The 12,475-nt window shown below is 33.3% G+C and overlaps 1 protein-coding gene across 6 annotated transcripts in view; it reads right to left on the minus strand.

Moving 5' to 3' along the window:
* The window catches only part of polybromo (protein), a 686,480-nt gene that overhangs the window by 645,846 nt on the left and 28,159 nt on the right, over nucleotides 1-12,475 (minus strand). For all 6 annotated transcript variants that reach the window (XM_090406695.1, XM_090406694.1, XM_090406697.1 and 3 more), the window contains exon 3: nucleotides 1,493-1,590. In XM_090406695.1, coding sequence (XP_090262821.1) covers nucleotides 1,493-1,590 — 98 coding nt within the window. The remainder of the gene's footprint in view (nucleotides 1-1,492; nucleotides 1,591-12,475) is intronic.

Genomic DNA, 12,475 nt, shown 5'->3' on the forward strand with positions numbered 1-12,475 from the left:
CAAGGGGAGATGCTGTTTTGTTTCTTACAAGTAGTGTTGTTAATGCCTATAGTTTCCATAACTTCTTTGATGTGCATATCAAAAAGATGAATGGCAGTCTGACATGATATTTGAGCCTCATGACATAGGGAAAAGAGACTAGTCCATGCAGGGTGGTCAAAAAAGGACTTCATTTTTAGGCCATAGTTGAGTGACATATATTTTTGTCTGCATGATAATGGGGGTTAGAAACAGTAATCCTTAGGCCAACTATGCACACAATGAAATACAAACATGAAAGGTTTTTTTTTTTTTGCAATCAGCAGCAGATCTAAAAAACAATCCCACCTCAATAAATATGGTTGTTTGAAACTTCCCAAGATTTTAGAAACAGTAATTCATAGGCCAACTGCACACCAGCAAAGGCTGCCTACTAGTGTAGAGTGCAACCTGCTTAGCACTTGAAGCTTCCATTCAACATATTTTTTGTGTGTTGTATGGTTGTTACAATTTTTTATACCGCATTTCTAATGTCTTTAAGAAAGAAACAAAATACTGGAACTATTAAACCTATGTTTAATTTATTCTTTGTGATGTTATCATTGTATTAAACAATAGCATGAGCATCAACAAGCATGTAAGCCTAAATACACAGTTTGCACTGTAAAATAACGACACAGATCATGAAACAGATCTGTGTCATTTGTTTTTTTTTAACGACTTCTTCTTTTTAATAACTAAAACAATAAACCACTCTTTCATCCTGAAAAACAGGCCAGGGATCATATTATTAACAGACATAATATACTGTATCCTCATTACCTTACTTTGGCATAACTACATATCGTTGTGCATAATTTAGGTGGTCTGATTTAAATTGCCAACTCAATGTTGCTTCATTGAAACAGCTCAACAAATTCTAATCAAGATGCAAATCCTTTTGAATTGCCACTATATGTGCTTGAATTTATGCCTTAAGCAGAAATCAAGTCTATCTAATCAGATACCAAGTATCATATGTCTTTTAATGTTTCAACAAATTTTAATGAAATCTGGTATGGTGACATTTGCAAAAATATTACAAAAACACGTTTAAGTTATCTAGCTCAACTGATTAATTTAAACTGCCTAATTTGCAAGAAGGGCTATTTAAAAACTTCATATTTTTCCACAGCTATCTAAATCAATCAATTATCTCAATTATTAAAAAAGTAATTAAAAATATGAAGACCTATTGAAAAAACAATCACTTTTTATGACTAATGAATGTCATTAAATGTTCTACTGATTCCTATAAATATACGCATTTCTATTTTTTTGCGTAAATGTTTTAGTCATTCATTACTTAAGTAAGCAAGTATCTATAAAATGTAAATTTATTTAGAGATGGTTCAAGTCCTGCAGGATACAATAATAGCTGATTCCCCCACCCCATTTCATGAACTTCGGTACTAAATACAAATTTTTTTTTTCTAAAAAAAAAATATTAAAATCAAAATAATAATAATAATACCTTCTTTTTGGGGCTCGAATAAAAGTTTCACAAAGTAGACGACCATCTTCTGACTTATAATTTCTGACCGTTTCATATAACTCCTGGCAAATATCCTCCTGAAATAAGACAGATCAGATTTAGCATGTATTTTAAAATACATATTTTATGTATAATAAACAGAATTACCAAGTTTAACAATAATCCACTGCAAAATGCTGTTTTGTAATAGTACAAACTATGACATTCATAGAGGCACACAATGCAATTTATTTGGCATATCAGTCTTGGTGAGTATTTTCATAAATGCTTGAGTGTGTTTGCGTATCACACACTGGAGAGGTTGCCAAACCTATTGCAAATTAGTGCTAATGAGCAATGATTAGGAGAAAAAGAACCTAGTGATATTCTTCTTGAATAGCTGGATCTATTCCTTTGGGAACACTTCATGAAGAAGGTTATTCCATAGAACAGAGACAGATGGAATGAAAAAGAAACAGATTCAGAAGGCTTCGGTAGAACCATAAAAAAAAAAAAAGATGTTGGGCATGAAGGCATTGATTATGATATAAATGCAGAATGGGAAAATGGAAAAATAATGGATGCTACTTAGTAAAACCAGCACTCATGGAAGTAAATACCTATAGAAAAGACAGAGGGCAGAATAAGACTGGGGAAACAGTAGATGCAGTGAGTCTTTATAAGAGGGACCATCAATTGGCTGTGCTGCCCTCTTCTGGAACTCATCCTGAATTTTCAGGGAGGTTTTAGGTACATCATTTCAAACATGGGAAGGATATTTTAAGGTGGAAAGATTAGAGATTTCACAGGATCAGTACAAATTTGTACCAACCTTAACCATGAAATCCTGAGCAGAAAAGGAAGCCAAGAATTTGAAGGCTAAGGAAGTAAAATATGTGGCATGCTTTGTGACAGGGAAGACTACAGATAAATTTCAGTCCAAGAGGAGAATTTATCTTGTCTGGTGATATGTGTGTTATCAAAGGCAAGGGAAAGTGAATTTAGATATTTTTTTGCAAGAAAGAAGGTATGACTGTTTTGTTATCCTGAAAGGTATTATCCTTACCACTAAAAAATGTGGGAGATCAGTATTTAAGGCACTGATTGTAGAAGAGCTGAAAATTTGGGGTATCTGAGCACTGCAGGGTTTACAAAGTAAGCAAGAGAAATAGAGTCTAACATCATTAATTAATGCCCCAATCTCAGACTATGAATACAGTCTGAGATTGGGGCATTTGTGGTTGAAGAAAGAAGGAGGCAATAAAGAAAACCATGGGACACTTCTGAACAGAGGAAGCAATCCACTATACCATGGTAGTTAATTACAGAGTTGGCTGTAATAAGGCAATTTTCTGGGCAGATCCCCAATGCCAAAATCTAATCAAATGCCCTGGAAACATCAACAACAGCAAAGTTTTTTTCCTCCCCTCAACCCTTTCTACATCATATTTTCAAAAGTGGATGATGCAAGGAGATCATACTACAGATCTAAAGTTGTGAAATTCATACTGGTGATCACTGACTGACAGTAGGTTACTATTGTCTGACAGGTAGTGGAGAAGTTGGTTGCTGGCTTATTATTTTATCCATTATTTTAGAGTGTTAAGGTGAGAGCAATGCAATGTTAGTGGAACAGCAGACTTTTTTTTTTGTCTCCCTTTTTTTTTTGGAATGTTTGGATTGGGTGAATATTATGGACAAACTCCAACTCAACATCTAGAAGAAAAAAAATAAACCCAACATCAAAAGAACTTGAAGATAGGAATCATCAATATAAGGAGTGTTAATAGAAAGGAAATCGAACATGCAGAAGAATTGGAAAAGTACCAAGTGAACATAATTGGCACTACTGAGACAAAGAAGACAAAAACAGGTGAGATCTTACTAAATAATAAGTATAGGATGTTATTTTCAGGCAATAATGATCGCACAAGGAAGGGATAGTGACAGTACACCAAACATGAAGATAGACCTCTTGATTGGAAGGCAGTTTCAAGTAGAGTTATGTGGGCAAACATCAAATTAGGGAAATGGACAATGAAACTTATTTGTGCCATGGTCCCACAGAAGGTTCTTCTAAGTGAAGGAATTTTCTCAGTCATTAAAATAGGTAGCTGACATAAAGAAAATGGAAAAAAGTGGTCCTTATTGGATATCTGAACAGCAGAATAAGAAATGAATCCCACCAGGATATAGAAACATTTTCAGAAAATTTGGAGAAAAGGGCAAAGCTAATAATAATGGTAAGTATTTACTGGACTTCTGCTCAGAACATGGACTACTCATTACTAACACCATGTTTCAACATGACGATGTGCACAAGTTTACGTGGAGAGAAGATGCAAAAAACAGGAAAAGCCTCTGATTATGTCATTGTTGGTAGTAATATCATCATGCTGGTTCAGAATAGAAGAGTGTACAGAGGATTTGAAATTGGAAGTGACCATTACTTAGTACTAAAAAGGATAAATATGGATATCACATTGAAAAGAACAATATGTAAGAAAGTTTTAAAAAGAATTAAAGTTGAACAGCTTTTACAGGTAAATTGTAGACTTGACAATATAAATATTATTGAAGAAATTATGAAACAAAGTGAAAACAATAACCAAACCATGTAGTCTCAGTTGCAGACTGAAAAAAAAAAAAAAAAAAAAAAAAATTGATCAATTCAACAAGGGAGGTATGTGGTAAAATGTCTGCAAGGACAGAAAAAGAAGAACATCATGGTAGACACAAGAAGTTAAAGAAGCAGTCCTGAAAAAGAAGAAAGCATATCAAAAGTTCCTAGTAGATAAGTCAGCAGATGCCCTAAAAGAATACAGAGAAAATTATAAGAGAGCTATGTCTAAAAATAGCTAAACAAAAGTCATGGGAAACGTGGATAAGAATATGGAAAATAAATATCAGGAAGGTGGCAAAATGCTCTGTAAGCTATTGAAAAAACATAGAAATAGAGGAAAGAGTATTGTAAAAGGAATCAAAGATGATAAAGGTGACATGAAAACTGAAAATAAGGATATCCTAGATGTCTGGAGTAATTATTTTGAAAGAATATTAAATGAACTAAACAGTGACAGCACTGTACTAGAAAATTTTCATGCAAAAGAGGAGTACATATCATACTTCAGGTAGAAAAAGCCATAAAAAATTGAAAAGTGGAAAGGCAGCTGGAGTAGATAATATTTGACAAGAAGTATGGAAATATAAAAGTTTTGCAGTGGCTACACTGCATAATTCACTGGGCCAGTCAGAAGATCAAATTCCCAATGATTGGAGTAGAGTTCTCATATTACCCATTATTAAAAAAAAGGAATAAAGCTGAATATGAGAATTACAGAGGAATTTCTCTACTAAGTGTTCCAGGTAAGATTTATGCAAGCATACTTGAAAAGAGATTAAGGAAGATTGTAAAAGAGAAACTTGGAGAAGAAACAAGTTGGGTTCAGGCCAAATAGAGGTTGTCAAGATCAGATTTTCACTTTAAGACAAACAGTTGAGAAATCGTGGAAATATGACAAAGATCTATACTTAAGTTTTGTAGATCTGAAAAAGGCATATGACAAGGTGTCCAGATAAAAGGTTTTCAAAACACTACAATTATTTGGAGTGAATGGAACATTATACAGAGCAATACATAGTCTATATTTAAGTTGTTAGTCAGCAGTTGGAATTGAAGGAAATACAGCAAGACGGTTTGATGTAAAATCAGGGGTAAGACAAGGATGCACATTATCTCCACTCTTATTCACCATCTATATGAATCACATTATGAAATAAAGTGGCATTAGGCCTGATATTAGAATTGGAGATATTAAACTTGGCTCTTTTCTTTATGCAGGTAATGTTGCACTCCTAATCACATCTAATGCAAGTCTCTGTCTCCAGGATTCACTAACTAAATTGAATAACAGTCATAAAAAAATTAGACATGAAAATCAGCAATAAAAAGACCAAAACTATGAAAATAGGCAGGAACATAGAAAATTTCAGCTGCTTTCTGAATGGAGATCCTATATAGAGAACAAGTAAAATATTTAAAGCTATTTAGATACACTTTTTTTTGCAAAGATGATAGGTTAAATCTGGAAATAGACAACATAATAAGCAAAGCTAGTATGGTGGGTAGCCAGCTGAATAAATTTATATGGGATAAGAGAGGAATTAGCCAAAACACCAAACTAGCAGTATACAAGATAGTGTTCAAACCAGTTTTAAGTTATGGATCTGAGAACCGGGTTAGAAATAAAGCACTTGATCAAAGACTAGAGATCACTGATATGAGAGTTCTGAGAAAAATTAGGAGAGTGAACCGATGGCATCAATGGCACAATCAAATTAAAAATTAAGATACAGAAAGGGACCTGACATTATTAGCATTCAAGAATATGTCAGCAGAGATAACTTAAGGTTGTTGGATTCTGAATGAAAAGAAATTAAAATTATTAATACTCCCTTCAGAATCCAACATAATCCACCATATCAAAGGCTACATTTGTAGATATTATTTAATGTAAATCTCTTATTATAAACTATTATTCATATAATTATCTTTGAGTTTTTATTTTTATTATTTAATCTAGGATATGTATTAATAATAGAAAGGACTGTATAAAAATAACATTCAGATTGTTTTAATTATTCCTATATTGATAGTAGAAGAATTTGTGTTCATCATAATTAATTATATATTAATTGAGTTGAAAAATATCCTTTTATTTAGTTTCTGTATATAAAGGTATAATGTTATGTAATGCTTATCCACTGCTCTAATTGTTGTCATGGAGACGGAGTTAAAAATAGAAGGTGCGAGCGTGTAGCGCGTGAGTTATGGACGTGAGATGGAATTGATATGAGCTGGACGGTGAAAACAAGTTTGGTGGGGAAAAGGAGTGAAAATATAAAAACGTAAAGCGAGAGTAAACAACAGCAGTTGGTCGTCAGTCATAGCACTAGAACTAGGGAACCAGGGACTGAGTACAATTAGAGCACTCAGCACAGTAATGGCACTGAGAACAGTACAATAGAGATGAGGAAATTTTATTGGCAGCACGGAGTTAAATAAGAGGCTGTAGTACAAAGAATTAAGTGCTGTGATCAGATTACAAAGGATCGAAATGTAAATTGACAACTCAGAATATTGATATGGAATTCTGAAGTTAATGTTGTATTCCAGAGCTTTCAAGGAAGACAAATGAAAGCTGATTCTATTGTAAAGTAGTATATGAGGAATAAGTGAATTTTCTAGTGCAAGTGTGTCTGCCTATGTGATGTGCTGAAATTAAAGATTAATTTAAAGAAGATTACTTTTGAAATGTGTAGCTCCAGTGTGATAATTAACTAAAGTTTTAAGTGTGCCTCAGTGAATAATTTGTGCAAAGATTTATTCCGGTAAGAACAGTTGTACTTTATAGCATTTTAGAGTGAAGTTATAAGAGTTGTCTCCTTCTGTTAAATCCTAACATTAACTGTGGTGTTTATGCTAAAATTAGCCGAAGCTAGAAGATTAACAGTCTTCCCCCTTAAAGTGATAGCTATCTCTTGACAGAGCTATGTGATTTCTGACTAAGGGATAGATAAAGAATACAATTGTTAAAATATTTGCTGTGAATTTCAGTGGTAATGAACTTTAGAACTATCTTTGCTCATTACGGAGAAATTAGATTTTGAAGTTCAGTGTTTAATACCAAAAGTTAAGTGAATGTTATGTGTAGTTGAACTGAGTTAATTTTGCATTATCTTGTATCCGAAGTATGCTTATGTATATATTATATAACCTTGCATTAAATGTTTTGTTTTATTGATTTCAATTTGTTGTTAGCCTGATTCTTTTCCACTGCACCGTTCATAAAATTATCGACCTAGCGGAAACCTCAAATGTTAATGTAAAATTCGGCCTATATATAAACATTAGACTGCTAAAGTTAATTAATGTTTGATTACACTATTTTGTATAGACTAATCTGAATATAGGGTGGCGCAGTATAATAGAAATTTCCCTATATTTAGATTAGTAATCAACATAAAATTAATTAACCTTAATAAGAACAACACGTTAAAGCAAGATGGCAGATCAAAGGACAGGAAGGACGATCCAACAAAGTGATATGGCCACTTAAATAGAATTGGTGAGGAAAGGTTAGCAAAACAGGTGTTTGATGCAAAGATGGTAGGAAAGAGATCCAGAGGAAGACCAAGGTCTTGGTGGGATGATTCAGTCAGAAGTGCCAGAAGCACGAAATGTTAGATATGACAATATTGGAGTGCTCACAAGTAAAAGATTGATTTGGAGGAAAATTGTTGATAGGAGATTAATAATAATAATGTACACTTCACCATATACTTCTGTCATAGTAACCTGAACACCCTTGAGGATACATATCAAGAAAGTGATGATGATATTATTATGAGACCTCTATAGGAGTCAAGGATTCATCAAGGGAGGCCAAACATCACACACAAGTTGTCATGAATTCTCTTTAACTCATTTACACTAAATGCAATCCACCAATTCAACAGAAAACTGTTCTGTACTTCACTGCTCTGTGAGAGAAAATCTAGTTCTCACTACTATCTTAACTGCTCATAAAGTTAACTTTCATATGTCAGCCTGGTTGGTCAAGTGGTTATAATTATATACTCTCTCTCTCTCTCTCTCCAACCAACAGGCTGCAGGTTCAAATCCTGCCATGGGTATGGATATTTGTGATTGTCTGGGGGTCGAAGATGTTTCTCATTGCATGGTGTGAGATATCACCCTTCTTACTGGTTTCAAAAAGTTCCATGTTTGGTCTCATATCTATCAGGTTTTTCAGATTATGTAAAAAATATATAAACTTCATAAAAACAGACAAACAAAATCCTTAGCTAACCCATAGCACTGCTATAGGTTTACAACTTTATGTGGGTGGGAGTCACATAAACAAAAAAAAAAAAAAAAAAACATAAATAAATGAAAACTTCATCAAATGATATCCTGTAGCACTTCTGAAGGGTATCAAATGATACCCTTCAGAAGTATATAGGACTCTATTCCTGTTAGGTCATTGGTATACTTCTCTGCCACTCTTTCTTGGAGTGGCATCTGAATTAGCAATCTTTTTTTTTTTATTTTGTAAATTCAGTGTCACATTCACATTACTTTTTTATTGCAATTAATATGTGCACAAATATAGCGATTTCTTAACTATCCAACCATTAAACAACCAAACTTCAAATAAAGAATAACAACCTGGAAAGAATGAAGGTAAAAGATTAGGAATCTAGGACATTATAACAAAGGAATTAGAACTAGTAAAACAACTAAGTAAACAAAACACAGTGATAACAGAAACAAAAAAAAAAAAAGCTAAAAGGAACAAAAGATATAGATGATTATTATATTAGCTTTGAGCAGGAATTGCCATATAATTGATAGTGAATAGAATATAAATATAAAAATGAACTTTGGTAAGAGACTAAATAATAATAGTTAAATTCAAAACAAATGGACTAATGTTTTTGCTTCATATCCAGATATCTGTAACAAGTGAAATAAATCTTCTTACTGGAATGAATCTCTCCCCCATGCCTCTGAACAAATAGTAGTATAGTTTTCTGGTGTCTCAAGGCCATTAGGTGCAACTGCTGCTGATTCATGATTCCACTTCTTCTCACATCCAGATAGAACCACTTTAACAATCCAAAGATAAGGCTGACCTCATAAAATCATTCTACGCTTCCAACTTCTGTACTGATGCTCAAGACAAAGCACTTCTTATATTACCACAAACTGCTCAATGCATGTTTGTCTTTCATCCGAAGAGGAGACATGCTGTGAGAAGAATCCTTAGTAGCTCGAATAACAAGTCTTCTGGTGCAGATGGTGGTATTCCCCAACTGTGCTCCTGAACTTACAATTTTTGTAAGTTCAGAGCACATAAACTTTTATGTAAAAATTTTATGTGAAAAAAATCATATGTAAAAACCATACAGAATGGGTATAATCCATCCTGTATGCTTTTTACAATTTTTTTTCTCTAAAAAAACAAGATAAAATCTCCATCCAGCCACTGTCCCATTGCACTCACCTTAATTTTGTGAAAAATTACGGAGATCATCATCAATAATCAACTCCTTCATCACTTAGAAACCTGCAAGTTAATCAGTGACTACTATGGAATCCTCCTTCCATGGAAGATCCCCTTGCCAATACCACTCATCTATGGACCCAAGTGGAAAGTTTAGTGAAACTCATATGGTTCCTCTGGATATACATTAGTGTCCAAAACCTAAGGATGAACACTATTTCTGAAGATTACAACTACAAATTCGGGTGAATCAGCTTGTGGCTATTTGTATGACTGATGATTGCGAGTAGAAAGCGGCTACACATTCAAGTTTTCAAATCACTTGCAAAGGGGTACATGGCAGCATTCAACAGGATAAAAGGCAAAAGGCTGCACCAAGTGTTTGAAGGAAGCTCTTTTCGTGAAAGAATAAACTTGCAAACTTAGATGTCTTGTAACATCTCAAAGACATCGACGAGATAATTTTATGCAGGAAAGAATTATTGGAAAGCTTGAAGAAGGCCACAGAATTACTGATATTGCCAGAGAGTTTGGAATCTCACATAGCATTCTATCCAGGCTCTGAGGTGTTTCAAACCAATGGAATGTGTTCCAGACATTTGCTAAGAGGTCACCCTTGCTCTACCACAGAGCATGAAGACAGATTTTTGGTTATCCATTTCAGTAAAATTATTGAGAACTACAACTATTTAGGAATAATTACTTTAATTTCCCAATGTTTTGACCTTCATATTATGGTCATCACGCACACAAGGACAAGCTATATTACACTTTAAATAGTATGCCAAAGTGATAATGATTTGATCAACCGTTATTCTACTGGCATGACTGCTAGTGAAAAAAAAAAAAAAAAAAAAAAGACATCAAAACTATATTCTATTTAGAATGCCATAAGAGAACAAATTCATATAGATAGCTTTAATGCATCAAAAGTGGTAGCCTAATCCATAATTTTACATGCATGTTGTTATATTAGAGTTAAGATCTTAAATTATTTACAGTCGTTTAAGTTTTTCCTCTGATTCTAAATGACACTTGATCTGGCATGAAAATGGTACCGCTTACCATCATGAGAATGTTCTTGAAAGGGATAGATACGACGGTGCTGGGAGTCATGGTGAGAGGAGAATATTAATTAAACTGAGTACCTAGTAGGCTCTCCAGACCTCAACCCCCATAGAACACATTTCAGATGTAATAGGGAGATGCATTGCTGCTCAAAATTCCCCTTCAGACAACAAAAAGCTTTATCTTTGCTCTGAAGGATGAATGGAGCCAGTTTGCATCAAGAACTGAATCACTTGATGCAAAATATAGTAGGACGTTGTGAGAGCTGCATTGCAATTCAGGTTGGATATATTCCATACTGAAATGTCTCTTTACATAGTTTTCTGTAAGCACTGTAAATTAATTCCTTAACTATGTCCTTAGGAAATTTCTAACTGTTGCCAAAAATATATTGCAATTTAATTTGTAAGAAATTTATAACATTTTTTTTTTTTATGTGTGTAATATACTTTATTAGTATGCTGTTAATAAATTTGTCCACATTTGGCTGTATGGTCTATCGACACCCTCTCTGTTTGTTCAATGTGAGTCATGGTGAATGGCTGACTTTCTTCAGATTTCCCCACCAATGCTGAAGTACTCCAGAATTATATATACACACACATATGCCATGTGTGTTTATATAATTATGGAAGCTCCACAAGTCTCATTATAAAAGAAAGGGTACTCCAGGGCTCTGTATTTATGCCCATGCTCTTTCTCCTGTTCATAATGATCTTCCATTACTAATCTCAAATCTTATCCAGAGTTTTGCTGATGAAAGTACACTCCATCCTTTTCATTTGACAAACTTTGTAGAACAATAGTATCTCGCTAATCCGAACTAATAAAAACCGTGCTCATTCGGATTAGTGAATTTTCCCCCAAGAGATGACAATAACTAGCGTTTAAGACAAAAATAATCAGATTCTAATGGTACATCAATTTAATTCTGTAAATAAATGAAGTAACTGATAGAAAAAATGCTACTGTACTGTAATATAAAAATTAAAAAATAATACAGTACACAAGTTTATTTTAGTAAAAATTTAGTTTGTATGTATTGTTGAGGATTCTGATTTAATAAAATTGCATAGTTCAGTATGCAATTTTATCATTTGTGTAAAATAATAAAATAATAATAATTTTATTATTTGAGTATAATGTGAGTAAAAATATCACATTTTTGTACATAACATAAAAAAAGTTTCACAAAATAATATGAAAAAAAAAAGTTTTTTTATTTCTTTGTAAAAAAGTCACTGATTTTCTTTTTCTTCTTGGAAGCTAAACTTTTTTCGAATGTTTCTTCTTCGAGCTGCATTAGCAACAAAATCTTGTGGAATGCGTATCATTCTGCTTAGCCATCTATACACACATTAAAACTGTGAACTGCCCTTCATGTTTTACTTTTTTTTTTCCAAGTTCTTTATCATCATCATCATCTTCTAATTCATTCTGCAGCGTCATATTTATAATTTCAGCATCTGATTTGATTTCGAATTCACTTTCAGTTCTACCTGTAATCCATTCCATAACATCTGTTTGTGAAATTTTAACATTTGGATTTATATTTTAAACCAAATTATGCAAATCTGAAAACACACCCCAACTCTACATCACCAGAGTTAAAGATTGGTACTATCAACATAAGAAGCGTGAATGGCAAAGAAATGGAGCTAGCTGAGGAATTAGATAAGTACCAGATCGACATTATAGGGGTGACTGAAACAAAAAAGACAAAAACTGGTGAGATCTTTCTGAGCAATAAATACAAAATTTTATATTCAGGCAATGACAATCAAGGAAAAGAAGGAGTAGCCATAGTATTCAACACAAAATACGAGCTAATCTTCTTGAATGGCAG

The sequence above is a fragment of the Typopeltis vanoorti genome, chromosome 16, assembly GCF_054136105.1.
Source record: "Typopeltis vanoorti isolate ZY-2024b chromosome 16, IOZ_Tvanoo_1.0, whole genome shotgun sequence".
Classification (NCBI taxonomy): Eukaryota; Metazoa; Arthropoda; class Arachnida; order Uropygi; family Thelyphonidae; genus Typopeltis; species Typopeltis vanoorti.